The 16339-nt window shown below is 55.8% G+C and overlaps 10 protein-coding genes across 10 annotated transcripts; 6 read left to right on the top strand and 4 right to left on the bottom strand.

Moving 5' to 3' along the window:
* Window positions 1–41: 41 nt before the first annotated feature.
* GUITHDRAFT_142974 (hypothetical protein) lies at window positions 42–2528 on the top strand (the record flags this gene model as incomplete). Its single annotated transcript, XM_005827186.1, has 15 exons — window positions 42–397; window positions 529–556; window positions 606–708; window positions 755–821; window positions 870–960; window positions 1011–1075; window positions 1203–1275; window positions 1327–1539; window positions 1581–1658; window positions 1714–1788; window positions 1834–1912; window positions 1965–2020; window positions 2047–2277; window positions 2334–2410; window positions 2474–2528. The coding sequence occupies 15 exons, from the start codon at window positions 42–44 to the stop codon at window positions 2526–2528; spliced, it is 1647 nt and encodes a 548-aa protein (XP_005827243.1).
* Window positions 2529–2716: 188 nt separating this feature from the next.
* GUITHDRAFT_75776 (hypothetical protein) lies at window positions 2717–3235 on the bottom strand (the record flags this gene model as incomplete). The annotated part of the gene is made up of 1 exon (XM_005827185.1): window positions 2717–3235. One exon carries the CDS (start codon window positions 3233–3235, stop codon window positions 2717–2719), a length of 519 nt encoding a protein of 172 aa, XP_005827242.1.
* A 427-nt stretch (window positions 3236–3662) lies between these two features.
* GUITHDRAFT_113738 (hypothetical protein) lies at window positions 3663–5638 on the top strand (the record flags this gene model as incomplete). Its single annotated transcript, XM_005827184.1, has 4 exons — window positions 3663–5220; window positions 5279–5329; window positions 5378–5499; window positions 5549–5638. 4 exons carry the CDS (start codon window positions 3663–3665, stop codon window positions 5636–5638), a joined length of 1821 nt encoding a protein of 606 aa, XP_005827241.1.
* A 642-nt stretch (window positions 5639–6280) lies between these two features.
* On the top strand, window positions 6281–7418 carry GUITHDRAFT_142971 (hypothetical protein; the record flags this gene model as incomplete). Its single annotated transcript, XM_005827183.1, has 5 exons — window positions 6281–6325; window positions 6469–6566; window positions 6616–6760; window positions 6815–7354; window positions 7392–7418. 5 exons carry the CDS (start codon window positions 6281–6283, stop codon window positions 7416–7418), a joined length of 855 nt encoding a protein of 284 aa, XP_005827240.1.
* Window positions 7419–7745: 327 nt separating this feature from the next.
* Window positions 7746–9019, bottom strand: RPL10Ae (large subunit ribosomal protein L10Ae, cytoplasmic). The gene is made up of 3 exons (XM_005827182.1): window positions 8997–9019; window positions 8323–8601; window positions 7746–8269 (listed from the first exon to the last, which is right to left on the bottom strand). The coding sequence occupies exons 1-3, from the start codon at window positions 8997–8999 to the stop codon at window positions 7901–7903; spliced, it is 651 nt and encodes a 216-aa protein (XP_005827239.1). The 5' UTR covers window positions 9000–9019; the 3' UTR covers window positions 7746–7900.
* A 1774-nt stretch (window positions 9020–10793) lies between these two features.
* Window positions 10794–11360, top strand: GUITHDRAFT_113735 (hypothetical protein; the record flags this gene model as incomplete). Its single annotated transcript, XM_005827181.1, has 1 exon — window positions 10794–11360. The coding sequence occupies one exon, from the start codon at window positions 10794–10796 to the stop codon at window positions 11358–11360; it is 567 nt and encodes a 188-aa protein (XP_005827238.1).
* A 720-nt stretch (window positions 11361–12080) lies between these two features.
* Window positions 12081–12638, bottom strand: GUITHDRAFT_56891 (hypothetical protein; the record flags this gene model as incomplete). The annotated part of the gene is made up of 1 exon (XM_005827180.1): window positions 12081–12638. A coding segment is annotated over one exon (558 nt), but the record flags the coding sequence as incomplete, so codon positions are not given.
* Window positions 12639–12970: 332 nt separating this feature from the next.
* On the top strand, window positions 12971–13930 carry GUITHDRAFT_75737 (hypothetical protein; the record flags this gene model as incomplete). Its single annotated transcript, XM_005827179.1, has 2 exons — window positions 12971–13722; window positions 13768–13930. The coding sequence occupies 2 exons, from the start codon at window positions 12971–12973 to the stop codon at window positions 13928–13930; spliced, it is 915 nt and encodes a 304-aa protein (XP_005827236.1).
* Window positions 13931–14199: 269 nt separating this feature from the next.
* GUITHDRAFT_75844 (hypothetical protein) lies at window positions 14200–14457 on the top strand (the record flags this gene model as incomplete). The annotated part of the gene is made up of 1 exon (XM_005827178.1): window positions 14200–14457. One exon carries the CDS (start codon window positions 14200–14202, stop codon window positions 14455–14457), a length of 258 nt encoding a protein of 85 aa, XP_005827235.1.
* A 218-nt stretch (window positions 14458–14675) lies between these two features.
* Window positions 14676–15716, bottom strand: GUITHDRAFT_113732 (hypothetical protein; the record flags this gene model as incomplete). The annotated part of the gene is made up of 2 exons (XM_005827177.1): window positions 14676–15338; window positions 15393–15716. 2 exons carry the CDS (start codon window positions 15714–15716, stop codon window positions 14676–14678), a joined length of 987 nt encoding a protein of 328 aa, XP_005827234.1.
* Window positions 15717–16339: the final 623 nt, after the last annotated feature.

Here is a 16339-nt window from a genome sequence, read left to right as displayed (position 1 = left end):
ATCGTTCAGCTCTCGAGCGTGATCCTGGTGACCTCAGGGCCATGCTGACTGTGGGAGCGATCTTGCGAGCCATGGGAAAGAGAGACGAGGCAAGGGAGGCGTTCGAGCGAGCGAGACATTCGTCCTTGGAGAAGGCAGACTTCGAGAGGCTCGAGGAGGCCTGGATGGGATTGTCCAGCATAGCAAGAGATGCTGGCGACAGAGGCCCAGGACAGCTGGAGGAGACGGGCGTGCTCGAATGCTTCAAGTGCGGGAGGCTGTGGGCGAACTTTGGCATCTTCAAGAAGAGCAGCATGAAGATCGAGGATAGCATCCGAAGCTTCCGGCTGGCGATGAGACTCGGGCAACGAGACTCCAACGTTTACAGGTGCCAAGAGGTCTTGGCTGACCTGGGTCAGTGAGGTTGCCCAGATTGTTATCGGAGGCGCTGGATGCAACGGGCAGGAGGAGAGAGGCGACAAGGCTCCTGCAGCTGCATGCAGCTCTCTTTGATGCTACGGAAGAGGACCATCTGAACTTGTTCTTCAGACTCGCAGACGAAGGCTGTGGGCCGCAGGTGAGATGGAGATGCAGGTCTTCCTCCTCCTCTCAATCGTCATCCTCAGGCCGTCAAGACATTCTTGAGGGGAGCAGAGATAGCAAAGTCAAAGATGCCGCCAGGAGTCCTCGACGCGCAGGTTGAGCTCATGCGACAAGATCGTGCAAACGGTGCGACACATGCCTTCATCGCTTCACCTCACCTTGACCGCCGCAGCCGCACGAGACGGCGGGAAGGTCCTCGTCGTGGGCTGCTTCATTCAGGGGAACACGCCCACGGGGAGGTGACTGTCTTGAAGCACTTGGCCATATGGACTGACTGCTCCTAACAGGTGGGACGGAAGCGCTCTCGACTCGGGGATCGGAGGCTCGGAGCAGGCCGTTATCCACCTCTCCGCCCGCCTGCAAGCGAGGGGTTGGCAGGTCGGCTCCAGCTGGCACCTCAGGTGGAGGTCTGAGAGGGTGGGCGACAGGTGGAGATCTACGGGAGGCCCGTGAGGAGCGGGAGGGCGAGGGATGGGACCCTCTGGCTCCCCTGGTGGCTGCTCCCCTGCTCCTCGGAGTGGGAAGGTGCTCACTCTCAAGACGTCGAGACGTTGTAGGAAGGGAGGCATGCGCAAGTCCTGATATGCTGAGGGTCGTGCGCTCAGATATGTTGCCTGGAGGGATTATGCCTCGCCGATGCTCATGGCCAAGTCAGCGAGCAAGCGCTTCATCTGGCTGCACGACACAGTTCAGGTGAGCCGTGCTGGTGAGGTGGTGAAGGGCAGGTGACTCAAGCTCGGGCAGGAGCAAGCTGGCTATGATCACCTCATGAAGCAAGTGGATGGTGTCTTGGTGCTGTCTGACTTCCACGCGAGTTTGCTGCCGGATCGTCTCAAGAGGAAGGCGATCATCACGCAGAACGGGGTTGACGAGGACATGTTCACTGACGGGCCAAACCTCTCCGAACATTTCATTTACGCGTCGATGCCGTCAAGAGGTCTCCTGCACGTGCTGAAGGTGCGGGTTGGCGCTTGTTGCTACCTCTGACGGCCAGACAGGCCTGGACTACCATCAGGAGGTGCCTGGGAGAGGTAGGGAAGAACGCGACCCTGAGCGTGCTCTACGGCTTCACCCAGGTACGTCGATGAGTGTCTCCTTTCTCCTCCCCCTCGCTCTTGAGGCTGCTTCCAGCACGACCATCAGCTTGCATCGAAGGATCCGGTCTACAAGGAATGGATGGCGCACGTGTCGGGGGCGATGGAGAAGGTGGCAGGAGTTGGAAGCAGGTGGAGGATGACGGATGGTGAGCAGATGAAGGACGAGGGAGTGAACTACTACGGGATGGTCTCGCACTCGTCCCTGGCTCACTTGCTGTCTCAAGCTGGCTTCTGTGAGGACCTTTGAGTGCTCAACTCTCAAACTCTCCTCACCTCTCGTTCCAGACCTCTACCCGACAGTCTTCCCCGAAACCTCCTGCATCGCCCTCATGAAAGCTCAGGTTCCTCCCGTCCTTCCCCCTTGCAGTTGACCAGCAACCGTCTCCTCTCGCAGATCGCCGGCGCCATCCCCATCACCAGCCGCTTCGAGGGCTCTGCGATCCCCGAGACGGCAGGGCTCTTTGACTTGGGACAGCATCCGGTGGGTTTAGTCAACGGAACGGGAAGCATCTCACTGGACTGGCTGAAACGCTGGACAAAAACGGTCTGCGAAGCCGCTGGAGCATCTGGAGAAGCGAGGGTGAGGAGTATGCTGGAGGTATGAAGGATCCTAGTCTTAGTCTTGGCTGGACGCGCGGGCTGACGAGGCTGCAGAGGAAGACTGGTCAGGTCGGCATGACGCTGGAGGGGTACAGGAGGAGTATGAAAGAATGGGCGAGACATCGCTTCAGGTTTGCACTCCCCTGGCAAGATCAGACGTTGACATGTGCTTGCTGCAACATCTTTCTACGCAGCTGGAACAAGGTTGCCAGTGAATGGGATGATATCCTCAAGAATTTTCGGAATTGATGTTGTACAAAATACATGCCAGGATAGGCGTGCAGAAATGTGTAAAGAAGGCATGGATGTCTATTGAAGTTGAAAGGCTTGATGTGAAGAATCGTTTTGCTTCTTGACTTGGAGAAAGGAGTGGACACAAGAGAAAAAGAATCAAAAGCATTATCAAGAAAAGCAAACTCAAAGAATAATTTTCGTCCTCAATCAATCCTCTCCGCAGTGAAAGTCCCCACTATCCTCCGCTCCCGTCTCACAAAGAACCGATACTGCTCGATCGACATCCTCCCACGCGAACCAAGCTTGTTCCCCAGCGTCCCGATGCTCATGAAAATCTCTCCTTCCGGCAAGCTAACATCACATCCGGTCTTGCTCTCTGGGAGCCCGCCATGTCGGATTGAGAACTCCAACACCTCATTCGGGAACGATCCTTTCACTCTAAAGGAGGAGCCTTCTGGAGTTGTCAGCGTCCTGAGCAACCCGTACTGATACTCGACCGGGCGAACGGACCCGTCTCTCTGCATCTCTACTGCAATGGCCACCCTGACTCGTTGGCCGCTAGCGCCCCAACGCGCGTCCATCCAAGTGCCTGGCTCCCTGCCGATGTCGAGTTTGAGCAGCCATCTCGTGCCCGCAAGAGGATCCACTTGGAGATTCTTCCTGTCCAGCTTCTTGAGGGTCGATGACAAGTCGCTCGCGTCCCCTTCCTGCCCCGTCGACATGCTGGTCTGCAGTGAGAGCGGCGCTTCCCTCAGCACAGCATCTCGTCCAAGGCCGCATGCCCTCATCCGGCATGAGGCATGGGCGTGATCGCTCAGCAGATGTGTAGGAAAGGCGCATGGAGGCACGAAGGAGCAGGTAGGACGAGCGATAGCGCATGGCGACAGGAAGGAGGGGGGGGGAGCCATGGGCAGCCTCCTTTTTATTCGCTACCCATAGGCCCGCCCCAGCTCGAAAAGCAACCGCCATCGGCCGGCCGGTCCACATGGTGGCGCGTAGAGGGGAGGCAGCAGCCAGGCAGCGGTGTGGAGGGGGAGAGGGGAAGGGGAGCATGAGGAAGACCAGGGGGAAGAGAGTGATGGCGACAAGGAGAGAGTTGATGAGGGCCAGGGAGAGGATGGAGGCGTGAGGAAGCGAAGCTAGCCGGAAATGCGCTCTACAAGTACCAGAGTTCAACGCTCGCAGGCGCTCAGGGAAGATGCCGGAGCGGGAAAGCGGCAACAGCCCGTGGAGGAGAAAGGAAAGAGCCAGCAAGTGGAAAACTTTGAAGAGGAAACCTGGCCGTCGGGAGGAGCGGGAGGGGTAGCAGAGATGTTGACGTTGGAGGACGATGGCGGCGAGGGAAGCAGCAGCTCGGAAGACGAGGAATGGAAGAGGCTGCGAGAGGAAGCAGCGAGACAGCCAAGACCCTCTGCTCCGCTGAAGGGGAGGCGAGAAGGGAGGGCGGAACGACAGGTGGAGGAGGCGGAGAGGATGGAGTTCGAGGACGAGGTAGGGGACACATTCGTCGACAACTTCCCACAGGGTGAAGGGGTGGGAACCCTGAGCAAGAAGCAGGGGGTGGTAGAGCGCATGAGCTTCGGGGACGACATAGAGGATGACGATGCGCTGTACGAGTACGAGCAAATCTTCTACGACGAGGATGACTTCGATGAGCTCTCTGACGACTTGGACACGGGAAATGACCAGCAGCCTGTGGAGATGGGAGAGGGCTATGACGATGAGCATGACGAAGATTTCGAGGAGGAGGAGGAGGAGGAGGAGGAAGAGGAGGAGGAGGAGAAGGAGAAGGAGGAGGAGGAGAAGGAGAAGGAGGAGGAGAAGGAGAAGGAGGAAGAACGAGAGCATGGGGTCCCAAGTCTGCCGATCGAGGGGAGCCATCGAAATGCAGGAGGCGGAGAGGGAGAGGGAGGAGGAAGAAGAAGGGAGGACTTTGAGAGCGCGGAAAAGAGTGTTGCCATGTCAGCGAGATCGAAGCATGTGGTGGAAGAGTACGTCGCTGGGTTGTCGACCATGATCATCGAGGGAGTGCTGGAGCAGCTATCCAAGGACGACCTCATCCAGGAGGACCGGAGGCCTTCACGACGACTCGGCGACGCCTCGCGGCGATGGACCTCCTACAGCGTGAGGTCTGTCGACCCTGTGCGCGCTCACACGTCCATGGGGAATGTCCCACATGCACACAGCAGGCAGAGTGAGGGCGGCGGGGTGCTTGAGAGAACAAGTCGGACCGATGCTTCCCACAGACCTGCCTGGAACTCTGACGTGAGGCTCAACCGCCGACGAATCTTCGTCGATGCTCCTAAGACTCCGTACAGCCGGCATCCTCTCGACATCTCCGGCAAGAGAGGGTCAGAGTTGGTCAAGACCTTGTCAAGGTCAAGACGGAAATCGGAGGCCACCTCCAACAAGGGCCAGGAACCTCCCAGCCAGAAGGCCAGCAAGGCTGCCAAGGCGAAGGAGTACTGGGAGAAGCAAATCCACTCCAACAACTCGACTCGCTCCTTCTCTTCAACTGAAGTCTTCACTTCAAGCTCAGCCCAGCTCCTCCTGAAACCCAACCCCCGCAGCAAGAGCGCAGTGCCACGAGGAGACACGCCTGGCCCGGCATACTACACCCTCCCCAACATTCAGACGCGCAAGGGCGGTAAGTTCTCCAAGGGGGAACGTCAGAACGACTTCGTGCGGAGTCGGGCGATGACTCCCGGTAGACCTCCACCTCCCTCTCTCATCCTCCTCTGCTCTGACTCGCCATGATCAATCAGGGCCAGGCGCATATTTCAAGGATGACATCAGGGGAGGGAAGAGAATGCAAGGTTGTTGCGGTTGCGGGCTGCTGAGCGTAGAATGATCCGTTGTAGCAGAGCAAGACGAAGGCTACGACCTCTGGCCTGTTGTGGAGGAATCGTTCCGCGGGGATCCGCTGGTCTACAACATCGGCAAGGCTTACCGCTCGTCAGTCACGTCGGATATGCGAATGATACAAGTAAGCCTTCCTCCGCCGCGTGTTGAATCTCTAAATCACTTGGTCGCAGATCTTAGGAGCCAATTGGGAGAATTCCGCTCAGCAGTTCCATCATGTGCTAAACCTTGTTCGAAACAGCAGCGTCGAACACGATCAGTGACTTGAAGTGAGCGATTCGACTCAGTGATCAACATCAAGATCAGTCTACTTCAGAAGCATCAGTAACTTTAAGTACTTTTCGGATCATCGGATCTTGATGTCATGGAGTCCAGCAGTGTACAGTCAGCAAACTTGAAATAAAACTCACGGCCGGGTGAGTGACCGTCGGTCCGATCGGTCGGCGGCGACGGCTCAGTTCGAGGCCGCCGGCCGATGAGCGGCACTGTGCCGCATGATGTCACCCAGCCCGACTCTTGAGAAGAGGGGCTCAAAGCATCGGACTCACGGGCGCGGGACGCCCGCGGCCTGGCGGCCGCGGGGCCGGGCCGCGAGTCGGGGTCACTGGGCCGGGCCCGGACTCACCGGGATAAAATATTTGCCTAAAGGCCCTAACCTACACGCCTCCGTTTGAAACTTTCAAACGGTCGAAATTCAAACTGTAGATGTCCTCCCAGTTCGTTTTGACAACTCCGATGCTGGCCCTGTGAAAGGTGGGTGGTAGTTACGGGGGTACTTTGAACCAGTGATTGAAGGGATTGGAGGGGGTACTATGGCATTCCTCCGACTCTTCGACTGGGTGAACGAGGGGGTAGGTTAACATTGAGTTGAACGAAGAAATGGCGGCGAATATTGTATAGAGGAGATGGTGGAAACGGGAGCGAGATTGGAGGGAATCAGACACCTCGACGTGAGTGAGACTGAGATATTGTAGTCAGAAGTATCCTACAGTAGTCAGAAGTATCCTATAGACTTGTGATCATACATACAGTAGTCACATACAGGTAGAACGTCCTCAGTATGAACCTGTAATGCTGACACAGTCTTCCACAGATGCAAGTATTGCAAGAAAACTCTGGCGAATCAGGCGAAGTTTTCCTCAAAGCTCCCAAGAAGTCAGCGCAGAACAGTCCCCGCATTGCTCTTCGAAGGTTGATTTTCTTTCCCTCCTGAATCTTGCTTACGACATTGATGTCTCAGCATTCAGCTATCGCATGTTCAGAACAGAACAACGTTTGTTCCAGAGCTGAGCGGCCATGAGGTTGCTCGGAGGTCAGAAGACCTCCCGAGAGTCGTTCACTTTGTGAATCCCCACACCACAAACCAGCCCTTGTTTTCTGTCAAGGTAATTCTTGCTACCTGACGGCTCTCTATTCGAATGACGCTCACCATGCTGCAGCACGAGAAACCAGTCTCCAACTTCCGCGTGCTGCAGCACAAACCATACTTGAAGGACAACGATGGCCCGGCGACACCCAAGGGCTCAGGCATCGAGCAGAGGAATGTCGACTCTCCGCAATACTTCTTTGTGGTGGATGAAGAAAAGTGCAAGCAGAACACCCAGATCAATCATCAAGAGCATGAGTCCGCTCAGAGCGGCAGGAGCACTTTCAGAAGGAAAGATTCCTCTCAGGCTGATGAAGAGAAGCAGATTGCATTGGAAGCGATGTTGGATTTGATGGAGTGGAATAAGAAGCTTCCTGATGTGACATCGCCCATACCAAGTGAAACATCACCTAGAAGCATCTATGGAGACCGCGAACTGCAAGAATGTGCAGCAGACAACATCATCTCGGTTCACTATAGCCCAAGCACAGATGCCTCAACTCCTGACTGCAGCCGATTAGACAGTGATCCGCTTAGTAAGTATGCTCCGATAGACCTGCTTGAGAAGGATGTGTACACCGTTCGCGCTTTGTCCTTGGATGATTCAGAGGAGGTGCTGAGGAAATGGCGGAGAGCGACCGATCAATCAGGGCTCATGGTGTTCGATGATTCTGTAAGGAGCATGACATCTCCCGACGAGTTGGCTGACTTGAACCGGCAGACTCTTGCCTACATCGTGCAGGAGGCAGTAGAGCCAGAGGTGCCGGTGTGGGTGCAGAACGATCCATCCCCACCTGACGATGTCTGTTGGTGTTTGAAAATCTTTGGGATCTGCACGGAACCGACGCGGAAGGCCAATCCTACACCGGTTCAATACAGCTACGATCATCGCTATCAATACGATGGACCACCACTTTACGGGCCTTTCTAAGTAAAGAACATCAGTTCGAAAGGAGGTAAAACTGTGAACAATTGTTTCAAGGAAAGCAGAAACGCGCATGTTTGGTTTCGAATTTCATTGAAAAACAATCAACATGAGTAAGACAACGCATCCTCAAAGTTGTTTGCACTCCTTGTCCCTTCCCGTATTACTCAATATCAGAAAACATTCTTCCACGAGGAGCTGAACCAACTGTGAGCCTGACATACTGCCTGATACTTAGTAAACGCGCTGAGGCTTGCCCATGGTGGTCTTGATGTTAAGAGATTTCACATTCTGCCAGTTCTTCTTCAACAAAGAAACCAAAAAGTTGACTGAGGTGTTGATGTTTGCAAAGAGCTCCTGTTCGTTCATCTCGACGTGTCCAACAGCTACAGCAAGGCAAAGAGCCTTCTTCAACTGGAATTTAATGGTTGATTTCACTTCATTGATCTTGTTCACCATGTTCTCCTGGTGAGTGATCAAGCCGGGGAACTTTCCTGCCTTGTTCAAGCCTGGTCCAAGGAGACGGGGGATCTGCTTGATGAGGGCCTCAGAGGCAAGGAAAGCATGATACTTCTTGGCGAGCTTCTTGATCAGCTTCTTGTTCTACATTAGGTGTCAGCAGAGATCTCTTCCTTTCGATTCAGCAAGACAGGTACCTTGTTGAGCTTCTTGAGGGCCTCCACGTCCATGCTGGGGATGCTGTTCTTCTCAGCCTCCTCGCAGTGCTGAGCATCTCCCAAGATGCAGATGGTCATGTTGGGGCGCGGAATACGGGGAAGCTTGACAGTTCCGCTGAAGCGCTTGTCCTTCTGGGGATCATACTGCTTCAAACCAATCTGCAGCTCCACACTCTCACGAAATTTTCTCTTCTTATCGTTCGACTCCTTGGTGATGGTCCTGATAGCCTCACGCACCGTCTCACTCTGAAGCTTGCTCTGCAAGGAATCGCGTGAGATGTCGTTCAACAGTTCATCTCACACAGTTCACGAAATATCATCAAGAGCTCCATGGGCCAGGAGTACAACAGGTTTCAGTGAGAAGTTTGATAGCTAGGTGTACAGAAAACAGAATTTCAAGATCAATCATACAAAGAGATGAACAAATGTGCACGAAGCGCACATATAGAGCAATCCCTATGGAGATCGACACATGACACAGCAGGTGCAGGAAGCCAAAGCAAGAATGCATCTATGAAAGAATGCATCTCCCAACCACTGGACATCATCTCAACCCTCCACACCCTTCATCATCTCTTCACGTCTCCTCATAACGTCTCCTCCCCCCTCCATGCCCCGCGCATCTCTCGCACGCTCTCGCATGCTTCGCTCACCATGGTCGCCTCCTGAGCTTGCGCGTGCGAATCTTTTTTTAACTCGTGCTGTAACCGTTTCAACGGATAGTACCCACCCGTCCTCCACCCATTCCAATTCTTCACCACCCTACCCGTCAGCTTCATTTGCACTACCCTGAGCGAGTGCGATGTGAACCCATGACCCCCCATTAGACCATTGATATCACCCCTACTTCAAATCTCCCTGACCTTTCTCCGTAACCCCTACCTCCGTTCGAACATAGGACACCCTACCCCTAGTCATGGCACACCGTAGGGTAGGGTATTCTTTTTACGAGTTCCGGAGATGATGGGGGAGCCAGCGCTTTTCCCAGAGGCTGACAGAGGAAAGACACAATATTGGGGGTAGGGTTCATTTGGTGGGGGTGGTCAAGGTATATGGGTATTAAAAAATGCAGCAGTGTCAGTGAGCTTCATATTTGCATAGCCTATTCATAGTATTTCTTCCATCTTCCCGCATCTCCTCGAATGTATTCGTTTCAGGGGGTAGGGTAGTCGCTGTGTATGGGTGGTTTGGATTCCGTGGTGGCAAAGCTGTATGTCCATGCAGGCAGGTCGGCAGTTAGCGCGCCTGCTGGGAGGAGCAGGGGGAGGAGCAGCCAGGCAAGGAGCAGCAAGTTTTCTGTTCCCTGCTCTCCATGAGCAGGGAAGGAGACTCGCTGCATCAGAAGGGGCCATGTGCGGGAGTGCGGTAGCAGGCAGGTTCAGACCATTAGGAAGCCAGCACCGCTCCCTATGTGTTGGCGATGGTTCTCTCACCAATGCCTCCTTGCATGCGATGGGAGCGCGTGTTTCTTTCCTTGTAGCCCCTCGTGGTTCAAGACTCTTCTCATCCGAGGCTCAATCCGTTGAGACCCAGGTTGAGACCCAGGTGGAAGCTCAGGAAGAAGATGAGAAGAAAGTTAGCAAGGTTCCTCTGCCTCCCAAGGGGAAAGGAAAGAAATGGGTTGCTCAGATACACGTTCAGGCATTTGATGCTCAGGTTAACGAGTTTGCTTGTAATTATATAAGGCATCTGGCCGGTCTTTCTGGTGTGAGAACCGGGAACATAGTTAGATTACCCACCCGAAGGGAGCTCATTACTATCCTGCGATCACCGCACGTGGACAAGAAGGCTAGAGAGCAGGTCTTCTTCTCTTTCTAAGTTGAATCTATAACTGTTTGACAGCTGTTTTGCCATTTCTGATGTCCCTCTTTCATGCTGCTACATGCATTCGATCGATTTTCTGTGTTGTCCAATCTTTTTTTGAGATTATGCCCCTTTCTTTTCAAACATGTTCGGACGCTATTTTCTTACCGCTAGTGGATGTGGACGATTTGTTTTCTTCTTCTTCCGTTTTGCTACCCTTTGCGTTGGCTGTCTTTGACATGTTGTTTTCCAGTTGGGAAGAGACAAAACGAAGAGATTGATCTGCGTGTATGATACCGCACCTGATGTTCGAGAGTATTTTTACAAAGTTTTGGATGAGAGGCCACCCTTGGGTGTGATGATTACTATTCGTGACAAGGAAGGGATCAGTGCCCCCCCTCCGGCGAGCAAGTGAATTTTGAATTTTGACGGGTGGACTGGTTGGGATTTCGAGTTTGGGGATCGAAAGAGTGAAGAAATACTGGAAAGAGGTTTTACCGAGGTGGGATTTGTCAAAACAAGTAAAGTGGATCATTGTAATCATGAGCGAAAGTTTCAATTTTTCTGTTCAGGCGCTGGGACAGGCCATATCTCCTTCGAACGATGGATGCCAACGATGGATGGATTCTGAGAACCGCTGCTGGTGCATGGACTCGTTGGGGTACTACAGTGGCATTCCTGGTGCTCTCTTCTTCTGGGACGGCATCCAGTGGCAACGATATGAGGATTTCTCCTTCGCTGACAGAGCTGCCGTTGACGGATGCATCTACTGGAGAGACTCGCGGGGGCTGTACTGGTGTAGAGACGTGAAGGGTTCCTATGGTCCAGCGAAGCAGCAGTACCACAGTGAAGATGGGAGGCTGTGGTTCGGGGACGGAGATGCATGGGTGGAAATGTCTGCGAGCGCTTCGAAAGTGATGAAAGCGACGAAGAAACCGCAGGATGGCAAGGAGCAGCGACGTGGCGCGAAAGGGAACGGCAAGGGAGGTGCTAAGTCTCAAAAGGGCAGACAAGCTTTTGTTCCTTTTGAGCAGGACATGCTGGCAGCAATTGATCAGGACAATGAGGTTCCGCGCGAAATTCTGATCAAGCTCTTCGGCAAGGATGGCACCCAGGTGATTGAGACACAGAACGCTCATTTGAATGCGATGTTCGACTTGGATTGCAGTCAAAGGAAGCCCGTGCTCTGGCCGGAACTTCCTCTCAGGTTGTGATACTCTAGCTAGTCGATCTTCAATTCGTCATATCTTTAGGTTTGCTCTGAGTAAATAGGAAAGTCAACATGCCTTGAACTTCTCCTGCACCATCTCCGCAAGTTGTGAGCTCGACATCTGCAGCAACCCGTTACATATCATCGACAACATGTCAACGTCTCCTTCTGCCGCTCCCTCCGCTGGTCTCACCGGACGAGAGTTTGCTCCCTTGTGCTGTGTGCAGTAAGCTCCAGTGCAGGACCCCGCCTGGATGGCGTTGGCTAAGGAGCCTGCGACCAGCAACACCGTCAGCTCCTTCCCGAGCTTTCAGTCCTCTGCGCCTCCCTAGTCACCTCCGCTGACCACCATGCTGTAGATGAATCCCGCGTCAAACGCGTCGCCTGTACAGCACCGGGTGTGAGGATACAGTGCTGGAGTCTTTACCTTACCAGCTCCTGTAGCGTCTACAGGTACTATCCCCGACGGAGCGCTCCATCGGGTGGGAGGAGCGCTAGCGCCTGCTCCTGTCCTTGTTTGGGAGATGCAGCCTTCCTTCCCGCATGTGATCACGACCGCATCCTGCACCTTGCCCGCTAGGCACTGGGCTGCACGTTCCAGCTCAAGGAGCTGGTCGCTGCAGTCCTCGCTCTCGTTCATCAGCTTCCGAGCGATTCCCGATGCCTCCACCTCGTTGGGGAGGAAGAAGTCGACGCGCTCGAGCACCCGAGCGACCCCGCAGTCCCAGAGGTCCGAGGCGTCGCCGTTGGTGTCCAGGGAGATGGTGAGCTTGCAGGAGTTGCTGCTCGCCTCCTCCCTCAGCTTGTCCAGGAACGCGGGGAGCTGCTGCTGGAGGGAGGGGCAGGAGTAGAACCCTGACACATGCACGTGAAGCCTCTTCCTCCTGCAGTCCACCTCGAGGATCTCCTGCAGGTGCCCAACCCCTAGCTTGCTGGTAGCGCCGACGTGGGTGACGAAGCCACGGTCGTTGCTTCCCGACAGGACGATGCAGACGCCGGTCGAGGCCTCAGAGTCTCCCGAGCTCTGCGTCCTGTCTTCAACGTTGGAGTCGGCCAGCTTGGAACGAAGGAAGCGCCCGAACTCGTCGTCCCCCACGAGCCCGTAGAAAGAGCAGGTGTGGGGGGTGCCTCGGAGGAGCTCGCCAAGGTGAATGGCGACGTTCAGCGCAGATCCTCCGGGATGCTGGGAGATGGACGGACAATCCACGTCCGACCCCCATGAAGGCATGCGATCGAGGGGGCAGGCGAGGATATCGACGAAGGCATCTCCAATAACGCAGATGTGTGCAGTCTCCATGCTATGCCTACGATCGCCTGCTCTCCATACGCCTGTAGCTGCCTCAGTCCTCCTCATCCAGTCCTCCTCGTCCTCCTCGTCCTCCTCGTCCTCCTCCCCCCACCTCCTCCCTCTCTCACCAGTCCTTGCTCACCTGCGTCGCTACTGGTCCTCCTTTATACCGTGTCCTGAGACCGCCAGAGGGTCAAATTGAACCTCATGTAAACGATGGATTATACAATATTTCTTTAAAATTTCAAATTACAGTCAATAAACATCAAAATATAACCAGCGTTTTAATCACCATGGAGTATCACAGGAAATTTACAGGATCCAACATGCTTAAGTTCCTAAAGCGAGCGGGCGATGGGGAGGCGAGGGAGGAGGAGCAGAAGAGGAGGAGAGAGGAAGAGGTGGAAGAGAGCGATACATCGTCAGCATCCTCAGGTAGACTTCCTCGCTCCTTCCTCTCCTGGAACGCCAACAGTCTGGTGAACCGATGCAAAGAGGAGGAGAACATGAGAGGGTTTTGTGACCTCGTCCTCAAGCTCGAGCCTGACGTCATCGCGCTGCAAGAGGTCAGGATGGTCGCGTCAGCTCCTCCTGGTTCCAAGCGCGGGGATGGGAGGAAGCGCGATCGAGGCTCTCCTCGTGACAACGAAAAGGAGTGTAAGGAGGAGCTTGAGCTGGTGGCGAGCGCGCTCAGAAAGGAGCCCCTCAGCAACTATGTCGTTAGGTGGTCCCTCGCTGACTGGAGGTATGCAGGAACTGCGTTGATGATCCGCAAAGGCATCAGGAAACCTGTGTCGTTCCACTACAACCTGGACCTCGGGCAGGAGCACGACGAGAACGGGAGAGTCTGCATGGCGAAGTTCGTGAAGGACGATGGGAAGGAGCTGCTTGTGGTGAACACGTATGCACCCAACAATGGATGGAAGGAGGAGAGCAACTTCGCCAAGAGGCGAGAGTGGGACACGAGGCTGCTGAGCTTCGTGAGGACATGCAGGGAGCGGGGGATGGAGGTCGCGTGGGTGGGGGACATGAACGTGGCACACAAGGACTGTGATGTCACTCATCCGGACTTCTTCCGGTCGCAGAGGAACGATCGCGATCGATCGGCAGCGAAGCCCTCGAGCGGCGATGCGGGTCAGCCTGGCTTCACAGCCAACGAGCAGGAGAGGTTCAGCCAGGTGCTGGAGGAGGGATCGCTGGTGGACGCCTTCCGCCTCTTGCACAGCCCTGAGGAGTTCACATCCTCGGACGATCCTGCATGGACGTGGCGGGGTCAGCGCACCTGACGGACAAGTATCACAACCGGGGGATGAGGATAGACTACTGCCTGCTGTCCACGAGCCTCGGCAAGCGGGTGAGGGAGAGCTGCGTGGTCGGGAGGGGCAGGAAAAGGGAGAGCTTCTTCGGGAGCGACCACTCACCCATCTTCACGGCTCTTTCACCGGAGGACGGGGAGGGGGAGCAGGGAGAGACGGAGGCAGCATGCCAGGAGGCAGGCGCCGCCTCCTCGTCTCCTGACGGCATCCGGCATGAGCCAGAGAGCAGCAGGTTCGTGATGCTCGTCCCTGGGGCCAGCAGCGAGGATGCACCCCTCCTGACCTACAGGCTGAGGAAGAAGGACGGGAAGACGGTTATGGACATGGAGCATACCTTCACTCCCTCTGCTCTCAGAGGGAGGGGAATAGCAGAGAAGCTCTGTGTCGCTGCCTTCGAGTACTGCTCTGCGAGGTCGATGAGAGTGATCCCCTCCTGCTCCTACATCCGCGACACGTTCCTGGCCCGGAGGAAAGAGTTCCTGTCCCAGGTCGTCTGATCAGGGAGGAGCTGGGGGGCGGGGGAGGCGGACGATGTCGGAGCAAGGTGACGAGCAGCAATAAAAGTTCCTTTCACCGTAGAGCAGGATGTCGAGGTCTGTATAAGCTAGAACAAGAGCACGAGCCTCTGAGCCCGAGGGAGGAGGAAGCACAAGGGGAGGAGGAGGAGGAGGAGGAGGAGGCCTCTTGCGGAGTTTGGGGGCTCATTCCTTTGTCCTCACCCGCGGTAAGTCCGCGCTACCACTAGGAGATACTCCTCCTCCTCCACACTCACATCGATCTGCATCAGACTGTCCTGCCCGTGCGGGAATATGTTCAGCACTGCCATCCAAACCTCCCCTTCCTTCACCCCCGTGCAGACCTCCTCCACCAGCTCCCCCTCCTGGTACGCGCTCACTTCGAAAGAGGCCACTTCACACCCAAACATACTCCTCGTCTCCTCTTCGATCTTGCGCTGCAGCAGGTCTCTCATGCTCTCCCGCGCCACCTCTAGCGGCACGAAGCTGTGCATCATCCAGGCAGCATCCACGTGCCCCAGGCTGACCGCGAGCTCCATGGCGGAGGTGCCCGAGGCGTCGAGGAGGGCAGGAGGGCAGAGCTTCTCCTCCAGCAGCATCTTGGCGATGTTGTTGTGGCCCTCCATCACAGCTCGGTGGAGGAGGGAGAACCCATCCTTGTCCAGCTTCTGCGCCAGATCCTTCCCATGCGGCTGCGAGCAGAGGCTCGACAGCACTCGCGGCATGCCCTTGCTGCATGCCAGCTGCAGAGGGAACAGCCCATCCTTGGTGGGGAGGTCGACGCCCGAGAAGGAGCCAGCCTCCAGCATGTCCTCCACCACCTCCTCCCTGCCTGAGAGGATGGCACATGTGATCGGCGTCATCTGGAAACCATCTCACTCAGCACAGAGCATGGGGAGGGGAGGCAGGACCAGCACCTTGAAGTCGTCCTGCTGCTTCATCATGATGCCGCATGCCACCCTCGCCGGCTTCCGCTCCAGCAGCATCCGCGCCGCCTCCCTATGGCCGTGCATGCACGCATGATGCAGGGGCGTGCGAAAGCTTGCGTCCATGGCGATGGCGCTCCATGGGTCCACTCCTAGGATCACATCCAGCATGTCGATGGCTCCTTGTCGAGCGGCCAGGCACGCAAGAGGCTCGGGGCTGTTGGAGAGGAAGGAGATGTCGTCGCTGGACGAGAGGACCTCTCTCAGCTTCTGCGTATCCCCTTCTCGGAAAGCTTTCGTGGCAGCTCCCGCCATGCTTGGCTTGTTCCCTCCCCACGACATGAGGGGGAGAAGGGAGAGAAGGCGGGGAGAGCAGAGCAAGCAGGCAGCAGGTGAGGAAGAGGTGTAGGTCAGGCGAGGTAGTCAGAGACAGGACAGGAGAAGGTAGCAGAGGGGGAGGGGGGCGTCGGGATGGGGAGCGGGAGGCAGGGGGCGGAGGGTGGGGGAAGGCAAGCGGTCAGTTGGAATTTTTTTGTTGGGAGGAAAACTAGGAAATGCCGTTCCTTGGAAGGAGCAGCGAGGCGGGGCAAGGACGGGGAGAAGGAGGGACGGGGAGAAGGAGGGACGGGGAGAAGGAGGGACGGGGAGAAGGAGGGACGGGGAGAAGGAGGGACGGGGAGAAGGAGGGAGGAAGAGGGAATGGGGGCATGGAGGAGGAACGTGAGTAACGAGCTTGCGAACAGGGGAGGCGGTGAGGTTTCAAAGTTCATGGCGATCATTTCATTCAAGGGCGACTACGACGCGTGCTCCTCTCTCACTTCTTCCAGATCCCCTCTGCCTCGATCTTGCCAATCTGCAGGAGCATGTCATTTGGCATCGTCCTTCTCCTAGCTGGCTATGGAGAGAGCGGGGGGAGCAGAGCGGGGATGGCGGCTGGG

Source organism: Guillardia theta (genome assembly GCF_000315625.1).
Source record: "Guillardia theta CCMP2712 unplaced genomic scaffold GUITHscaffold_69, whole genome shotgun sequence".
NCBI lineage: Eukaryota > Cryptophyceae > Pyrenomonadales > Geminigeraceae > Guillardia > Guillardia theta.
This window is presented reverse-complemented; position numbering and strand designations above follow the sequence as displayed.